Source organism: Pseudopodoces humilis, chromosome 8, assembly GCF_049639895.1.
Source record: "Pseudopodoces humilis isolate 2021_Gansu_Grassland_sample_001 chromosome 8, ASM4963989v1, whole genome shotgun sequence".
NCBI classification, from domain to species: Eukaryota; Metazoa; Chordata; class Aves; order Passeriformes; family Paridae; genus Pseudopodoces; species Pseudopodoces humilis.
In genome coordinates, this window is record NC_142207.1 from 4,802,853 (window position 1) to 4,815,741 (window position 12,889).

The 12,889-nt window shown below is 35.6% G+C and overlaps 1 protein-coding gene across 1 annotated transcript in view; it reads left to right on the plus strand.

The window, feature by feature from the left end:
• LRP1B (LDL receptor related protein 1B) overlaps positions 1-12,889 on the plus strand; it is a 714,787-nt gene that overhangs the window by 535,626 nt on the left and 166,272 nt on the right. The window contains exons 28-31 of the mRNA XM_088058617.1: positions 1,466-1,630; positions 2,147-2,391; positions 8,717-8,848; positions 10,030-10,257. Of these exons, the coding sequence (XP_087914743.1) occupies positions 1,466-1,630; positions 2,147-2,391; positions 8,717-8,848; positions 10,030-10,257 (770 nt within the window). The remainder of the gene's footprint in view (positions 1-1,465; positions 1,631-2,146; positions 2,392-8,716; positions 8,849-10,029; positions 10,258-12,889) is intronic.

Here is a 12,889-nt window from a genome sequence, read left to right on the forward strand (position 1 = left end):
GGATGTACATGCTTTAATGATTAAGTCTTTTGCCCTCTCAATGAAGATGTTAGAAATCTTATTTACAGAGTGCATCGCTTATCTATAAAGATCTTTAAAAAGAGGCATCCTGTTGGCAGAAAAATTGGCAGAGAAGTTGTTCAAATTAAATGGTTGGGAGAAAAAAAAATAAATTCACTGCTCTTGAAACTGAAGGCTTAATCTGCCTTTTGAAGGGCTGGAAGCAATTGATGCTCCTTTATGTTAGAAGTCAGGAAAGGAAAAATCTTTAAACATAGACAGGAGTAGCTCCTCAATCCTTTCCCAAATGGATATGAATAAACACTGGTGATTCAAGGAAAAGGTTTGTGTTAGGAGTGTGTTCCTGTACCCCAGGAGAGGCAGAGCTGCAGTGGGGCTGAGCAGGTGTTCTCAGTCCACACACACACAGAGTAAACATGTACATATTACACATGTAAAATGTAAAATAAACATCCCTGGCCCAGTCTGCACCACCAGGAACTCGGCACTGAGGCAGGTAAACAGCACAAGTGGGCTCATCCTGTGAACCTCCCTGGCTGTTAAGGTGGAAGGTCTTTTAGTGGGAAATACAAAAACTTGTCAGAAGTTTCTCTACAGTCTGGCTCTTTGCAGTTACCTCTTTACAACTAACTACAAGTTTTCCTATAAAAAATATAGTTTTCCTTTAACAAGTCTGTGTGTTGTTGAAAATTCAGTACTCTAAGAACAATTAGAACAATTAGAGTTTATTTATGTCTTCCTGGTGATGCTTCTTCTGTTATTTTGTTATTTAACAAGGCACTTGTTTTGTTATAACAATGAAAGTTCTCCTTATTGGAAAAACATTGGAGATAGTACAAAACAGAGAGAGATGACAAAAAATCCTGTCTTTGAAGTTTTCTTAACAAGTGTAATCTGTATAAAATTCATTAGTGACATAACAAAATCCAGGGGTCTTCATTAGAACACTCTTAAGAGCAGCTGAAAATCTCTCATTTAGCCTGTTCCTTGATCCATGCTACCTCAAATCACCTTTCTTCCCATTCTCCCCTCCCCATTCTTCTTATCCATGGATTGCTTTCAAAGGCTCTCATTATAGTTTCTTTTAATGAGCTGGGTTCCTAATTATAGAGGGAAGACAAGGCAAGCTGCCACTGTATAAATGGACATGGAAGAGGGAATGTTATTAAAGCCTTAGATTCTTTTTTTTTTTAAAAAAAAAGAAACTTAAAAATAAGTTCTTTATTTTCATGATGGCTCTAAAACTAAAAATGAAATATTATCTCCATGCTACCCAAAGGAATTTATATAAGGACCCAAACTGATCTATGTTTAATCCTTTCATTTAAAGTATGTAAATGGTTGAACCTTTTTTCCAACTGTTGTCTTATAAACCATTTCAAATTTTTCTTCACGCTTTAATATTTTCTTCTATCCCCCTCTCTTTTCCTCTTCCTCTCACCAGAATTCTGTTTTGGACAGACTGGGATGCAAATTTCCCTCGCATTGAATCCGCTTCCATGAGCGGAGCAGAGAGGAAGATCATCTACAAGGATATGGATACTGGAGCCTGGCCCAACGGCCTCACCGTGGATCACTTCGAAAAAAGAATAGTGTGGACAGATGCCAGGTAAAGTGCTCACAGAATCCTTGTGTCACTGAGAATTCCTCTTTCCTCCGTGCAGAAATGTGAACTGCAGTCTAAGTGGAATGCAGTTGTGGACATAGAGCCCCAGGCAGGCACGTGTATAATATGTACATTTATTTAATTCATAATCCAGCTGCGGGATCAGCCGTGGTCCTGGCTCCCTGTGCCTTTCCATGTGTCCTCCCTGACACTCATCCACGCAAGGCACAAATTAGTTCATTATTTTTTAAGTTCATTCTTAAAGAAAACTGAATTTTCTGTTGTATTTCTCACAGCATTGAGGTAAATTAAAGCATTATACAAACCAGTATTTCTTATGTCTAGTTAAATTAATAATATGAATTTAATCATTTATGAAGTTAATGATTGCACTGCAAAAATTCTTTGGTCTTGCCACTCTTACAGAGGAAGATTTTTACACATTTTGCCCAATGTCATAAAGGTTGTGTGATTTTTATTTTATTTTTACATAATCTTAATTTTGGGGTTGTCTTGTAGATCGGATGCCATTTATTCTGCATTGTACGATGGAACCAGCATGATAGAGATTATACGGGGTCACGAATATCTTTCTCACCCTTTTGCTGTTTCTTTGTATGGGAGTGAAGTTTATTGGACAGATTGGAGGACCAATACCCTTGCCAAAGCCAATAAATGGACTGGCCAAAATGTCAGTGTAATACAAAAAACAAGTGCTCAGCCATTTGATCTCCAGATTTATCATCCAAGTCGTCAGCCACAAGGTGAATATTTATAGAATAATTTATTTCTGAGGGGGGAAATAAGTATTATTTTTATATATAAGTATCTGTATTATTCATAGAATAATTAATTGTTCTTCCTCTGAGGAGGGAAATCCATATCCCTTTCATATATAAACATTTGTATATTATTTTGCCTTGAACTGTTGTATTCAGCACTAGATGAAGTCAAAAGCACACAACCCATGTGGCAGAAGTTTTTATGGGGTACATATATATAAATATATGTATAAATTAGGATGTAGCATTCAAAATAGCAATGCTAAAAAAAAGAAATCTGTTAAATTTTTGGTGTTTTTTTTGTGAGATATTACAAAAACCAGTGATTATTTTGTACATAAACATTGGAAAGTGAAAAAGAACACTGGAGGGTGACCACTAGTTCGTTACAGAATCTTCCATGTCCTCTGGATAAATTTCAGCTTTCTTGGCAAGAAGTTGATATTAATGCACTATTTTAGAATTTATCTCATGAATACTTGCTGTTGTGTTTTTTTGTTTGTTTGTTTGTTTGTTTTTTTAATATGGAGAAGTAATATTTTGTTGTTCTTCTCATCCAGGGTTTGTAGTGCTCAGTAAGGCACTTAGACTTTTATGTTAGTAGGTTTTGACCAATCTTGACTTGAAAACTTCAAATCCTGACAATTTTTGGATGGCTGTGTAAATATTCTGGAACAGTTCTGCATTAGTTATGCACAGAAAACTATGGCTGAAGCTCTAATGTGAATGAGCAAGTAAAATTCTCACTGCACACTCAAAGGCAAAAGATTTGAGGAGTATTCTCTACTGGCACATGGAATAAAGGAAAAGCAATGAGTTACCACTCATCATTTGTTAGTGTGTCCAAACACGGTGACAACTGTGACCTCTCAATATTGTGACATAAATTGTCAGGATACATTCTTTTCATGCTTTTATTTTGAAATAATAATGAATGTATATTGAAGATGAATGCTTCTGGTTTTCAGTGGATGTCAAGTCCCTAGGACTTCATCACTTTCTGAAATAAGCAACTTATTTCCCTTCTTCAGAATTTACTTTTTGGGGCAGGGTACCATTCTAAGGTGTTGTCTGACTTGTGCTTAAGATAATACATATGCCCAGCTAGATAAATAGAGGTGGAGAAAATATGCATATCTTCACACACCTTTCAAATAAGTTTTTTTCTTATTTTTTTCCATTTTGTTTCATTTCAGGTTTTTGGGTGTTTTTGTTTGATTGGGGTTTTTTTTGGCAATTTTCTATTAATTGGTCCCCTCCTGAACTTTGGGATATGTGTTCCATATTTGGTGTTTCTAGAGCAGCAGTATAGCTGCTATTTGCCTTTTCTTGCTGTCAGAAAAAGAACAACTTCTTTTCTGTTTGGACTGGGGCCAGACAGCATCTTCAGAGGGATTCTGTAGCCCAGGGAGACATCAGACAGTATTACACAGCCACAGATATTTCGGCCTCCAGGCAAGTAAAAGCTGTAGAAGAGTCTTCAGTTGTTTTTTGACAAAATCAAGAAGTTCAAGGATCAAGTTGTGTAATTGCAGTTTTTATTTTATGATGTAGAAAACACTGGATTTTGATTTATGATTGGCCTTCTGGGTTAGCTCTAATTGTCTTCCAGCAGAAGCAATTTCTTTCTCCAAGTCTGCAGTACCTTTTCATTTGAGCTAAAGAAATTGTGATGCTGCCTGATTACTTGTTAATTTTTCCTTTGCATTTGTAGCTATTTTGCAATAAATGAACAAGTCAGAGTGCAGGTTAGAATCCTAAAATAAAATTAAGAGTAGATTTACACTGCGAATTGTCAGTATGAATAGATCACTGCAGGATGAGCATTTTGTGTTTTCATCTCCATCTGGGTCACCTACGTGGGTGAAAGTTTATTAGCTTTTAATTTATATCAAGGAAGTTATTTTTGGTTGAAACAAAGTAGAGCAGAGCTAAATAAATTCTTGTAGCCTAAAGCCACATTATTTGAGTCAATCTAGGACAGATGCTAATTTGAGGTAGTGAAGTTCAAGTGAGATATTTGTATGGATGGTAAGTTCAGCTGTCAGTGAGCCACGGGGGACTGAGGAAGGTTTCTCCCCTAATTCAGAATATTCTCAGGAATGTGAGCTTGAGGCCCACTCATCCTCCCAGAATCAGAGCTGTGTCAGGAGTGCAGTTACAATGGCAAACACAGCTTTTCTAGGAAGATTTTTAGAATTTTTTTCAACTACCATTGTATTTTAAAAATCCACTTGCCGCAAAGAACAAGGTGCATTTTAGTCATGGGAAGTTGTAGCAGTGCACAACTGAGGATAGTGATAAGAGGGGTAAATATAGAGCATTGGAAGGATCACAGCTTGAAAACACAAAGCTGAGAATTTCTCATGTGGCCTTTTTTTTTCTTTTTTCATTTTCCTTTCTGCATTTCTCCAGGGTTTTTGATTTGAATTAAGATTTAAAACCAAACACATGGCTATGACATTATTTTTCTTTCTGAAGATTAAATTTTTATTTAGAAATCAGGACAAACACTATAATAACAACTGTTAAATATAAAGTATATCGGTACCACTGGGCTCTTTTGTAATTAAAAAATTAACATTTAACTTCATAGCAGTGCTTTGTTACAATATTTGAGGCCCAGATTGCCTGCTGTTTAAAATAATAAACTTTTACAGAAATGTAGCTTAAGACAAGGAGAACTAAAAAAAAAAATTACTTTGAGGTCTTATCTCAACCTTGTATATTTTCTTTTTACTTCAAAGCTAGCACAAAGTTTGGTATATTTATTATAAATAATGCACAATGTATATACAAATTTTTATATAATATTATTTTACTTATATATATTGTATATATTAACATATGTTTTTCTGAGCTTTATCAAGAATTGTGCTTGGTTCTAAGAGTGTTCCTGTTTATTTAATTTCATGGTGAATGTGTAAATTTTTATACTGACTAATTTTTGAAGTGAATGATTAAAAACTGAAACAGAGTGATTAGAGAAATGCATATTTACTTTAGAACTTTCACATCTGATCAGTCCTAACCTGCAAATTTCAAAGATCAGTGCTAAAATAATCAGATATAATCAAGCTTTAACTTGGCTGAGTATTTTGGCCTTAGGAAAAGCAATTCCATTGGAAGTATTGGCAGTGAGCAGAGGATTAGATCTGTAACTGGTTTTAAATATGAGTAGGAATCGATTGTCAGCAATTTGAAAGCACCTTTTGATGCGACTGTAGTGCAGATATTTGAAGGTTTAGGCTGAATTCAAATAGTTTGTGCACTGTTAAAGTGTGAGATCAAACTTTGTCTCGCTAAAATCTGGAGCCACAGAGGGACAAGCTCAATATAAAGTTAATGCAGGGGATAAGTTTGCCATAGGAAATAGATATTGAGAGGTTGTCAGAGTAAGTGTTCATTTGTCAGCTGGTGATGGAACATCTGAAGGGGTTATTTTTAAGGGTTACTGGTCAAGAAAAATAAGTATTTTGTTAAAATGAAGTTTTAGAGAGCAGTCAAGGAGCAATGTGATGACAGTGACATGTGTATATCTGTGCACAGCACTGTGAGAGAAACAGATTGACAAGCAATCAGCAGTGGAAATCAATCAAATAATGAAAAAGGCTGTCCAGTCATGGAAAATGCCAGTTCTGTGGCTGGCTGTGATCAAAAGGAAAATAGATTGGTGGAAATGATTGGGAAAGGAATAAAGCAGCACAGGTAGTGAACTGTGATGCTGTATAAATCCGTATCACCCCCACAGCTGGAATACTCATACAGATCATACACAGCACATCAAGAAAGCCTGAAAGGCTGATCAAGAGTATGGGACAGGTTTTGGTCTGGGGACAGGTTGGCTGATGCTGCTGGAAATACCATTTATAGACAGGCTTCTCTATGGTGGCAGTCTGTGAAATCAGAAATGGCACAGAAAAGGTGAGAAACAAATGCTCATGAGGTTATTCACAGTAGAAACAGAAGTGTTAGAATGAGCACAAGAATATAAAAAAAAAAGCCAAATTTTTGAGAGTCAGAGCAATAACAATGTGCCCTCAGGAGAATTAGTTTTTATTAGGAAATAAAGAGCAGGCTTAGCTGTTATTCAGTGCAAGCAGTATGAATATGAAAGGAATATATAAATATGTGCTGCTAGATGTAATGGTACTTTACTCCTAGAGTTGTGCATTCATGTAGAAACAAACGCATCTGCTTTATAACACTTCTTTTTCCACCAATTTCCAGAATTTTCCACAAATTTCCAATTTTGTGTTCTGTGAAATGTGGAAGAGTTGTGCTGTGAACAGAACATGCATTGCACTGACTCCTCTTGGTGGATGCTTGGAGCACCCTTGAACTACAACACTCTCTTTAAAATGATCATTAGCCAGCATATCTTTTATTATTTGTTTTCTTCTGTTTGTCTTTCTTTTTAAATTCTATATATTCCATTCCATTCCATAGTGCATGCAGCACTACTTATTCTTAGGCCCAAAGTAAATCCTTGTCAGAGATGGTTGTATGCAGAGAGGTTGAAATTTCACAGAAATTATTGCTCTGTATTGGCAAATAAATGAAAGCAAATGCTTCTCTGCAAAACAAATTTTTGCATTCTTGCAGTGGAAAAAATGCCCAAAAAATTGCAGGAGGTTGAATCTCTAACTGGTCTCCTGAGATTCTGTACAACATAAATGATATTCACAGTATTTTCCAAACTCTAAGTTGTGGTTTTTTTTCTGATACTTCATAGGGATAGATGACTTCAATTTACTCATAGTGTATTAATAATTGGAAAGGTTCCCTGAGCCTCATTAACTTCAGTGTCTTTTCTTCAACTTCGCATTTTTTTTGTCTTTCACATGGAGTTGTGAACTTATTACAAGAGATCACCTCAAATTTTGTCTCAGTGTTCCTATTGATGTAAGAAAACTGATGTTAAATAAACATTCCTCTATTTTATTTTCTGGGAAAGGCTGAGTGGCCTCCAGTGCTGCCAGCGTTTAAAAGGGCCAAATTGGATGACTTTATATGAAAAAAGTAAAAGCCTGTGTTTTTTGTTGTTATTGTTGTTGGGTTTTTTGGGGTTTTTTTTAGTAGAATGATGGCTACAATTATAATTAACCTGTTTTTCCAAGAGTTTGAAAGTTTCTTTCTTCCCACAGTACAGGTTAGACAAGTAATCAGTTAAAGGATTCAGGAAGTGCTGGATAAATTTCAGGAAGTGGGCACGGGTGGAAAAAATAATGGTTCAATGAAGCAAACTTTGGAAATTTTGGTGCTTGAGTTTGAGCTAAATTTTATTTTTTAAGGAAATTCATACATTAGATTGCTGTGGTTATCTAATTACTTGTACTGCAGCCTAGCACAACATTAGAGGAATGCATTGTGCACTAATTGCTTTTATTAATTATAAGTTTGTCTTTGAGTCAGTCAATCCCACTTCCTTTTTCATCAATGTTAATTTTCAAAAGGTTTTTTTTTTTTTTTACAAAGGGAGGAGTCAACATTACTTTCTGTTCATGCTTGAAATGTCTCTTCAGCAGTGCTCTGGAGCTTTAGTGTTTATAACAAGGAATGAAGATAATAAGAATGATTTCCAAGTTTTGTAAGACTAAGGGGTCTTCTCTGGTCAACTTTCTTCCTGCTCTTTAAAGCAATTTTAGCACATCTTATTCAATCAGTGACCTATAGGAAGTAACTTGTGAAAAACTACACTTAGGAGAGGTTTTCTTTGAGAAAAGTAGAAATACTTTGCTGTGGGTTTTTTTTTTATTTTTTTTTCCCTACCAGATTCTCTTTGTGTGTTAGATTTCCAACTAATATTCTAGTAGAGAAATCATATTGAGAGGAAACATTGAATTCACCATAGTTCATCTCATAATCTAGACTTTGACTATTGCTTTCACACAATTGAATCTGTTCTTCAGGTCCTTATCACATTGACATCTTTTTTAATTCCATGTGTCTTGATTAGGAGTATAAGATTTAAATCTTATGAAAGGGCTGCAAAATTAATGTGTCCCTGGGAAAATTATACCCAGTTGCTTCTTAAAGTTAAAATTATAAACTGTGGCTGTATTAACAAAAACAAAAACAAAAAAATTAAAAAGTATATATATATTATATATTATGTATATATAGAATATATATTCTCGGATTAGAGTTGAATATTAGCCTATAAAAAATGAGTAGAGCACAAACTCAGTTAATCACTTAGACTAGGTTTGTCTTCAGACAGAATTTTTCCCTTCTCACGACTGTTTGACAAACCTGAATTTTAACAAGTTTTTACATTTTGTGTGTTTCAATTATTCTGTTTTAGCTCCCAACCCATGTGCTGCTAACGAGGGCAAAGGTCCCTGCTCTCACATGTGTCTGATCAATCACAACAGAAGTGCTGCCTGTGCCTGTCCACACCTGATGAAACTGTCTGCAGACAAAAAAACATGTTATGGTAAGTTTTCCTCCCACAGCCTGGCAATTGCATTGATTTTAGAGTCAATGGGCAAATTAATGTTAAAAATAAAATCTCTGCAGTGCTTTCTAGTGGTGTATTTTAAAGGAGAATCTGCTTTTTTGAGAACCGATGACTTGTTCTAATAGTTGAGGTCTGTGGTGCTTTGATATTTGCTGCCACAGCTGTTTCTTTGTGCTGCTGGTGTGTGTGATATGTTCATAAAATTTATCTCTGCAACACAGAAAGCTTTATACTGAAACGTGCATCAACCCAACATTCTGAGTCAGGTAAGCTGAATAACAAAAAGATGCTTAATAGCTTAAATCTCTACCTGCTCTAGAGTTGTCTTAGCTTCATTTTCAAGGATTAAAAACAAAGAGTAAATATTAGAAGTGCATCCTTGCAGGGGAATTTTATGAAAAACTGCAATACACACTTTTAAGCTCCAAAAGCCCTTGAAATGTCAAATAATTGTGTGTATTATCCATAAAACCTTGTACTAAATTATCCTTTTTGCCGTTGATTAATAGCATTCAAGAAATAGAAAAGAAAATAATAGTTTGGCATGTCAGAGATAGTGCAGGGAAAAAAAGGTTACTTTTACTCTTCATTTGCAGGCACTTGCTCAAATCATTCAGTTTTGAGATTAAAAAGAGAGCTCTGCTTTGCCTTTAATTTATCATCCTTCTTCACTAGTGGAGGTGTAAATCAGAGCAACCAATTTGCCCTTTTTGTTCCAGCTGTTTGCTTTTCACTGCTCACACACTTGCTGTTTGCAAAACTTCCCTTTTACAGTGAATCTGATATCCTGAGATACCAAATGTTAATATCTTTTATGATGTGCAGGTGAAACAGGATTTGTTTGAGCGGACTAAAGAGGGTAAAATGTTTAAAATAACATTTTCAACATTTTTTATTTCACACTCATAAGACCATATTGTTTTAGTGGCGTGGTAAAAATGTCCAGTATACAGAATTCTTATATTTTTCTGTGATTTTTATGCTTTGTAACATTACTCCTCAAGTGTCACTAGGCTGCAGGATTTCAGGAGATCTTTAACCACTCATATATAAACACAATTTACGCATTTGTCAAGTGATCTCAAATGAGTGACTTTGATTTCTGTCAGAGATGTTGTGAGGAAGATGAGGAATGATGTTTTCCCTTTTTCTAACAGAAAGAAAGAAGTTTCTTCTTTATGCAAGGCGTTCAGAAATAAGAGGGGTGGATATAGAGAACCCGTATTTCAACTTCATCACAGCCTTCACTGTTCCTGACATTGATGATGTGACAGTCATAGATTTTGATGCTGTTGAGGAGCGTTTATACTGGACTGATGTGAAAACACAGACCATCAAACGAGCCTTCATCAACGGGACTGGCTTAGAAACCATCATTTCAAGAGGTAAACAGCATAGTTTCATAGTAAACATGAAGTAAAAATAATTCCTTCTAGGTAAATGTGTGTTATGAGCATGCTAAAATAGGAGCATGCAAGTCCTGGATATGCATTCCTTGCCCTGGTATTGGATAATTGATCTAAACAATAAGCAAACAGAATTTTCTTTAGGATTCTAGTTCACTTTATTGATTCATAATTCAATTTTATGTAAACAAATTGGAATGTAATTTTGCATTGATTTTGTGCAAGATTGAAATGTGTAGCAAAAAAAGGAAGCTAATGTCTTGAAGGTAGCAAGAATAAAGATAAAAACCAGGAAAAGCACAGTATCCTGGCATAGCTTAGCACTGAAGAATTTCCTGTATCCTTTGGCTACCTGTGTTGACCTAGCAATTAAATTGGCTCTTCCAGGGTTATTTTCTCTTTCCAGTCCATGTAGATCTTTCAGCTTTGGCACCATTGGCAAAACCACAACATGGCAGCGTGGTCATTTTTGTGATGCTGGTGTAATGTGGGTTTTGTCTGTGCAGAATATGTACATAAGTACAGAAACTAAATTAATATTAAGTCTATATCTGATTGTTTCAACCTTATTTCAGTAGCCCTGGTACTGAAGTGAAAACCATTTGTTGTCCCTGGTAGCATTTGATTTTTGTTTCCAATCACTCTGAGTGCCTTTCTTAGCAGCACATGTTGCTCTTCTACTCTGTAATGTACCCACCTGCTTGAAAATAGTAAAAAAAGCTGATTATGTGGAAGCAAATTTTTCTAACTGTGATTCCCCAACAGCTTGGTGGAGGACAAAAGAAATAGCTCAGTTGTGTAAGGTCAGACCTTTTCTGACTTGGAGAACAAGTAAGCCATGTAGTTGATTATCTGGGGACTTCAGAAATAGTTAGTTCAAGCTCTGCCCCTCGTGCCATTTTAGAAGAAATCATTTCTGTGTTTGCACATTTTAGGAAATGTTTGGACAAATATGGCAATTTCCCCATTTTGTAGACTGTGAATTCATTTATTTTGTGCAGCTACTTTTTCTTTTCCCCTGCTATCTCAGAGACAACTTTATTAACAATCAGATATGTTTTTCAGTCCCAGTAATGAGAACAAGGTTTAGAATGCCTCCTAGAGATCTTTATATCAGGTATTCAGGTGCCAAACAGAAGTATTTGGGGTTTTTTTCAAAAAGTAGTAGAATAAAAATGTTTATTATAGAAAAATCACTGAACTTGTCAAAGAACTTAATGAAAACAATAGAAATATACTATTCTTTCATATTCCTTTTATTATGGTAGCTTCTGTGGTGGAGATTTTTTATGTTTTTGGGCTTTTTTTGTTCCAGATGTAATTTCTATATAATAAGTTTGAGAATATTACAATGTTCTGGCACATCAAAACATTGTAAAGACTATTTATTATGTGTAAACTATCTCATTTGCTAACAGTTATATTTTTATACTTCTATAAGAACATAAGAAGCTTTGTAAGCACGTCCTGGGATTCTCGTTGGGTGAAGTCTTATACCAGTGTCACAAAGATGCCAAGTTGTACTTTAATCTTTTTAAGAGTATGAAATGCTTATTTTCTAGTTCTTACATTAATAAAAACCTAAAAAAAAACCCAAAAAAAACCAAAAAACCAAAAACCTGGAAGGGCAGGGTAGCAATTTAAAATGGGTCAAGGACTGTGTGTTTGGTGTCCTTTGTTGCATTCTGTGAGATTGGCAACCCTCCTAATTCTCAGTCATTGCTCAGCCTTATGGACATGCAAACCAGTCCTCAGCCACATCCACGTCAGTTTGTCAAGGGCAATAATCCTGTCAGTGGAAATTACCATGTTAAGTTGACAGAAGATGTGTATAAATGATTAACTACGCTGAATCGTTAAATCACCCTTGGCCTGTTTCCTTCTCCACGAAGATGCCAGCCAATATGAGCTCAGGGCAGAGGGGAATGTTGGTACCTAGAGATGGAGCAGTGACTTTACAACCAGTTATTCAGGCAGATTTTAACATGGATTGACATTTCTTTAAATGCTAAGGAAGACCATCAAGTTACCGAGTCAGTCATATCATATTTCTGGTTTGCTGTCTCAGGTAATAATGGTGCTGTCAGGTATCCCTCAGCCCCCACAGCTGCTCACTCATTCCCTTCCCACAGCAGGATGGGGAGGAGAATCAGAAGTGTAAAAGTGAGAAAAGTTGTCAGTTTTGGTAAAAACAATAGGAAAAGTAAAAGCTCTGAACAACAGAAAAGCAAAATAAAGGGTTCATTCAGTGCTTCCCATTGGCTGACAGGTGTTTTGCCATATCCAAGCAGGCAGGGGAGTAACTTGGAATCTTCAAAGCTTTCAAAAATAAAACTAGTAAACTTCTCCAGTGACACAAGTACTTATGAGCTACAGAACTATGTTATAGACCAGTGGTTTTAATTCTGACTCTCTGTATTGAGCTTTTGTGGAGCTGAAGAAGAAAGGAGGCTTTTAGATTTCAGCATAGCCTTGTTTTAGAAAGCCACTGAGCAGTAAAAGCTTTCTGAAGTAGAAAAATACAATGCAGAAGTTTGGCATCTCTGATTATTTTTTTGGGACAATAGGTTTCATGTGGTGAATATTCAGTGTGATTTTCATGTTCTTATTG